The 6,574-nt window shown below is 34.2% G+C and overlaps 1 protein-coding gene across 1 annotated transcript in view; it reads right to left on the bottom strand.

Annotated features, from left to right (window-relative positions):
* Window positions 1-1,045: 1,045 nt before the first annotated feature.
* Window positions 1,046-6,574, bottom strand: part of LOC112008921 (cyclase-like protein 2) — a 14,841-nt gene continuing 9,312 nt past the window's right edge. Inside the window, exons 2-6 of the mRNA XM_024041290.2 lie at window positions 5,002-5,046; window positions 3,746-3,818; window positions 3,035-3,132; window positions 2,011-2,081; window positions 1,046-1,494 (exon numbers count right to left, since the gene is read on the bottom strand). Coding sequence (XP_023897058.1) covers window positions 1,366-1,494; window positions 2,011-2,081; window positions 3,035-3,132; window positions 3,746-3,818; window positions 5,002-5,046 — 416 coding nt within the window. The 3' untranslated portion in view covers window positions 1,046-1,365. The remainder of the gene's footprint in view (window positions 1,495-2,010; window positions 2,082-3,034; window positions 3,133-3,745; window positions 3,819-5,001; window positions 5,047-6,574) is intronic.

The following is a 6,574-nucleotide window of genomic DNA, read 5'->3' as shown; positions in this document are numbered from 1 at the left end:
TTTATATATAATACACTTTTCTGTAACTATTTTATGTGACAAAATGTAATCCGCTGTCTATCACTTTTCATAGAAACTCACTACTTTTTCTCCACCACTCACTTTACAATATTAAAGTTATGTGACAAATTGTAATCTAATGTTTATTGCCTTTCACATGGACTCACTATTTTTTTTCCACCACTCACTTTACAACATTAAAATTATGACAAAAAGTTGTGCTCCTAGATTTTCTAGGGAAAATTCCCAACCTACAGATTTTAGAATTAGTCAAATACCATAATTCCCATACTCCCCAATCCCATTCTATAATACTCAAGACTACCCAAATTTTGTAGTTGAAGAGGCCATGTTGACAAGGACCACACTACTGACTACATTGCTAAGGGGCACTTCAAAAACACGTTCTGATGGTTCATAGTTAGATTTACATAGAAAAACATTCTGTGGATAAAAGAGGAAACCTTTCCCTCAAAGCTTCATTGGTTGGCAGCAAGCGCCACATTACCTTCCATTGCAGCATCTTTAGCGGCTTAGCCTAGTGTGTATTTTTGGCTTTAAAAAAAAGATCTTAGCTCAGGGGACCAAAAAGTATGAATCTTTTTTTTTTTTTTTTTTTTTAAGTCAAGAATTGAAAATATACTAAGTCAAGAACAAATATATCATGAAAAATAAAGTAAGTAGCCACTCAATAAAATATATTGTTTCTCAATATATTTTATGTCAATCTTTTATCAAAACGAATTTGACATTCTTTTAAATTCCGAAAATAATCTCTGTGATTCTGTTCTAAATTTGCAATGATTTCCCTTTCAGTCTACAAATCCTGAATAGTAAAATTGTTGTCAATATGGGTTGTTTTGCTGCATATCGCTTGGGCTCATCCTATCATGAATAGTAAACCTGTACTTGGTGGTGCCTTATTGCACTCAACATCTCATAGGATTACTACTGTTTTCTACAACAACTTAAACTACTTTGAACGAGCACACCATCAAGCTGATAAAACTAGAACATCTAAATTCTGCAAACACAGAAGTGACAAACACACCAAACACTTTGAATGATTCCACATCAAACACAAGACGCATCAAATGGCTTACAAAGTCATAGGAATAAGACACATCACATGGCTAATAAAGTCACAGTAATGGCGATACTACATCCTAATACTTTCCTCTTTCTGAAGTTCAATTCCTACCACATTTTTACCTCTTTCATTTATTTACTCCTCACCATTGCAATTATTTTCCCATTGGGTCAGAGGGTGGCCATGGCCCCCCAAGAGACATCACATGGCTTATAAAGTCACAGTAATGGTGATACTATATCTCTTACAACAATATAAAACATACATGTAAAATATCATTTGATGAGAATACATCTTGCTGGTGATCCATCAGAAGTAGGCAACCGAAGGGGTAAGCAATGAAGGGAATATATTCCTGCTTGGATGTAGTGATCAAGCTTCACAGCTTCCACAATAATGATTTCCTGAACCATTTTAGCAGTGTTAGTGTTGATTGTCAATTCTATCACCTATCCTTCTGAACCCTCCCCACACAAAAGAGAGAGAAGAGACCATCAACTTAAGCCACTCTTTCTTTTTCTTTTTTTCCTTTTTTTTTTTTTTTTTTTTTTTTTTTTTTTTTTTTTTTGGAGAATCACTTAAACTTCTCAATTGATCGTCAAAACATTGCATGGAAATTATGAAACTTATGGCCAAAGACATGACAGCTGAAAAATATAAGAATCTTACTAAAATTCTTCGATATTATATACAAGTCAGGTAATCAGAAGTGCACATTTTACAGATACAATATAATTATTAAAACGAAAGGAGAGTTCTAAAGAAAAAAAAAGGGGGCTTGAATGAAACTTCACCTATTAGATATGATTTTTGTAGGAACAAGTATTAGGAAATATTCCATAAAAAAAAGTATAAGGACATAAATTGCTGCCAAAAGTAAAAGACATTAGAAGCCTATTTCATCATATAATTTTGCTTACCCTGGCTTCAAGAAAAGCATGATGAGCTGGAATTGCATCAAAATAAGTAGCAACATTTAGGTAATCAACTCCTATATTTCATACCAAAAAGATTGGTTAGTGCAACTAGGTTGAGCAAAAACAATGACATTATAGCACAGAAAAAGTGTACACACATACAAAGAGGGACTTCAACACAATTTCCCTCTTAGTGCAGATAATTAAACATTAGGTTTAATGGTTCCAAGAATAAATGTAATTGAATGAAAAGATACCATCCCAAAATTAAATTAATGGTTTAGCACATAGCAACCAAGTAAATTAAACTTCATGTTTGGAATAATATGTCAAGTTAATAGGTGCATGTAGAAGTAATTCCCATATAGACTTGAAAAACAGATACAGAACATTGCACAAGTGTCGGTCTATCTGCATTGGTAGATGGTTGTCTGGATAGGAGGTTTTCTAAAATTGCTAAGTAGTAAAGGAAGGAAGAATGATATCTTTAAAAAAAAGTATTTGGTAGTGATCATGCCCATTACATTGGAATCTCCAAACATTTGTGGAAGGGCATGATCACTATGACTTACCTCACAGTATAATGATCAAAGATCACATACTTGCTGCTTTTTGTGGAATTTAACGGTTTATGATAAGAAACAAATATGCACATCAACTTGCAAGGCACAAGAGGAAAACTATCTGCTATATCGCACAATGCTTTTGTACACAGAATGACACTGATAGACGCTTGGGAGGGGGCAGGGGGTTGGATTCTAGGGTTGGATTCAATGCTAATAGTTTGAAAAACAGCAAAGATATGCAACAAAATCAGTACATATTAAATATAGTCAAAATGCATGAAATGTACGTGGCGATTGAGCTACCAATTGATATTTGTGGCTATTATACAACTACAAAAGACATGAGCCCTGGTTTCCAACAAAGACACAAGATGCTCAAGGCAACTTGGAGGGACAAAAGCAGGCCACAATCTTATTGTTAAGTATCTCCAAATTGATAGAAGGTACAATCTGTGTCTTACCAACAAGTTTGATATCTGTGTTCTCTACCAACCATTCTGCCCCATTCTTCGTGAATCCTACATAGTCTGTGGCAAACTCCTTTTTCCACATTAGCTGCCTGTAAATAAAATTAGTTTTAACTCACCAAAAAAAAAAAATCTATTTTATTATGACTTCTTAAGATTCTGCATTTTCTTTTGTCCCTAACCTGAAAATAGATCTACAGACAAAGGGGCACTACAAACGTGAACAGGAAGTGAAAAGAGCAAACAATAATGAATGAAATAATAAAATGACCTGAACCAGACCATATTTTTCCATTATATAAACAAGGCTACTTAATGAATCAAAAAAGCCATTCACGTCTGGGAATATATCGTCATCTTCACCTAAAACTGTAAAGTTAGGGATAATTTCAGTTGATCGAGGTTGCTATCAAGTGCAATTGAACGACATTGGAGTTAAGGTTAGAGACACTTCACTTTCTTAAGCAGTTCTTGAGCAGTCTTTATGTCTTTAACTAAATCTTCAATTACAACTTTAAGACACAAGAAATCTCACAATTTGACATGGTTTGCCACCACGGATATATATGGAACTAACTCTAGTGATATCAAATGTCAAATGGAAGCAATATCAATAACAGTATCTAATGAATGTCATAACTATAGTTTGAAACTCCAGTCCACTATGATGGCACTTTGACAAAAATATAACTTCAATAAATTTACCTGTCAGTATTTAATGTTCTGAAAAGCACACGACGAACTCCCTTGGGAATATTCAAGGACTTCATAACTTCAGCTGTATCAAGTGGACATTGTTAAGGCCTAATGCACCCAAAACCAAAGAATATGAAAAGGCATAAAATGTATAAACAAAAAAGGCACAAAATGTTCTTATCAAAATAATTATGTTTTTTCATGGTTTAAAAACTCAATTTGTTGCATCATGATATGTGTTGAGCAACCTGTCTAATTAAAAAATGCTCTCTCTTTGTACACACACAAACACATGTCTGCAGTAAATGAAAGTTATTGAAATGTATGCATGTCTCATGCAACAAAAACTAAAGTAAATTTTATCCTTTTTGGAACAATATTTGCTTCATATGGCCAATGCAAACCTACAAGCCAATCAGATCATTGACTCCACTCCTGAGTTGTTTAAATATAGCATGGCTCCAGTTTAAGATACTTCCTGAGATGGCTGTTTACTGTTTAGAGAAGATTAAACCTGTCATACACTTAAATTATCTTTTTATAGCCCAAATCCCACAAACCTCTCTAGCTAAGAGAGAGAGATCACAAAGACATATGGAAAAGCAAGAGGAAAGAACATAATTCAGAACCAGATACCTAATAAAAAAGAACCCAATAATTAAGAATTTAAGAAAAGTTGGCCTTGTATTCTGATGCTACATAAATACATATATTAATTTAGAAAAAAATACTTGAGAATAAAAGAACCCAATTAATAAGAATTTAAGAATGGTTGGCCTTGCATTCTGATGCTTCATGCTAGATAAAATACATATATGAAATTATTGGAATCAGATGAACCTGTAACTGAGGCAGTTCAATTAATCAAATGACCATGTAAAATTTGTATTCATGTGCAAAGCATATTATGTGTATATAACTTACTATTCAATACTACAACTATTATTTTGGTAGTTTCAGAAACATTCATAATCTTTGAAACATTAGAGAAGCCATGATTAAATGACAGGTATCACCCCATACTTTGCAACCCAAATCCCAGGAATAGGCAGTAATTCAGGGCATGAAAAAGAGGATTGGCACAAAAAAGCTTCTTTATAAATTGAAAAATGATCCCACTCCACAATCTTCTCCATCTATCTTCACTAAAATTTGAAAAATGATGCATGAGACTGATTGATTAGGAACATGCTATGGCCATTGAAACAGAAAGCAATAAGCATTGCAGAGTAAAATCAGTCTCAATTGAAGAAGCAAGAACATACCAGTAATGTTCTTATCCCTTGGAACATCAACTAACAGCGCAGGACCTGTCAAAACAAACATAAATAATCATCAATGTCACATAAATTAATCAATTTATTGTAAGCAGGAGATGAGTTCCAATGTAAAGGGAAAATAGAACCAACAAAATGTACTGAGAGAAGAAAGATGTTATAAATAGTAGAATTTTTTCAGATGCCAGAAAGGAAAAACCTATAAAATTTCTTGAACTAGAATTTTGAAATGTACAAGGATCTTAATATGATTTCTTCAAGCTTCAAAGCAGGAAATTGCCTTGGTTAAGATGAATTATGCACTTCTCATGTCCCCAAATTTACTCTAGCCAACTATAATTATAAGCAAGGAGTATGAGATTCATTCGAATCAGATAACCCATGCCAAAGCTTTTTTCAAACATCCCCACTCCACTAATAACCCTCCATTAATGTTTATGCATCAAAATATTTTGTGCAAATCTAAGAGATGTTAAATAACTAAAACAAATTTCTCTATAGAGTAGACCCTGCAAATCCCATCCACCATGTCTACATTCCACATCACTCTCCATCTTTTTAATATTTTAGTTAAATTGAGATGAGAATTTGCAATTTTTCAAATTTAAACCATGGGTGACAATTACCAACAAAAAAAAAAACAAAAAAACAAAAACAAAAACAAAACAAAACAATATACGATTATTGAGAACCTACACCTTCTTCCCAAATGTCTAGTATGAGAATTCAATTGAATTACACTTTATTAAACACAGATTCTTGAGCCAAGAAAATCAAGTATAACTCATCTTTTGTCTGAATCACCTATGTCCTTAAAAATACTTTGGTAGTTCCTCCCAAATGTCTAGTGCGAGAATTTTTTCAATTGAATTCCACTTTATTAAACACATATAGATTTCGACACTCTCTCTATCCAAAATTAATGTCTAGATCGTTGCAAATTATATGTATTAGATAACTTGGTTTACAGGCTTTAGTAATAGATTTATAGAAGTAATAAGCAAAGTGATTTTCTTAAAAGAAAAATCATAAAAGTAACTGAAAGGGACAAAATATCTTGGGATGTCTTATGTGACTGAACGGATCGAGTATGGTCCGCTTATGCCCGGATGATCAGATCTATCATTTGCACGGGCCTCCATTGGACGGACCTGATGTGAACGGGCCGGATATGGACGGAGTGAAGGATGTTGGGCTAGTTGTCCATGGGCCTGTTGAGCCCCCAATGGGGGATATTTTGACCCACTCTCATAAGGGCCCAAATAGAGTCCTTGCGCCAGTAGGACTCCGGAAATCTTATATATTTGGTAAAGATCTTCCGCATAAGGAGGAGACTTATTCATCACGTTTAGGGTTCTACAAGGAGAGTCCTATATGGAAAAGACTTCCGCGCCAAGAAAGGGATGTCAACCTCAAGCCACTATAAAAGCCCCAATACCCTCACAAGCCAAGGTACGCATAATTAACCCCTCTCTAGCACTCTAGAGTTGTGAGAATACTTTCTGACTTAACCTTCGGAGGGTGTTTGGCCGGCACCACACCGGTGTCCTTCGATAGGTTT

The sequence above is a fragment of the Quercus suber genome, unplaced genomic scaffold (genome assembly GCF_002906115.3).
Source record: "Quercus suber isolate HL8 unplaced genomic scaffold, Cork oak 2.0 scaffold_633, whole genome shotgun sequence".
Lineage (NCBI taxonomy): Eukaryota > Viridiplantae > Streptophyta > Magnoliopsida > Fagales > Fagaceae > Quercus > Quercus suber.
Note: the sequence above shows the minus strand (reverse complement) of the source record. Positions and strands in the feature narration are given on the sequence as shown.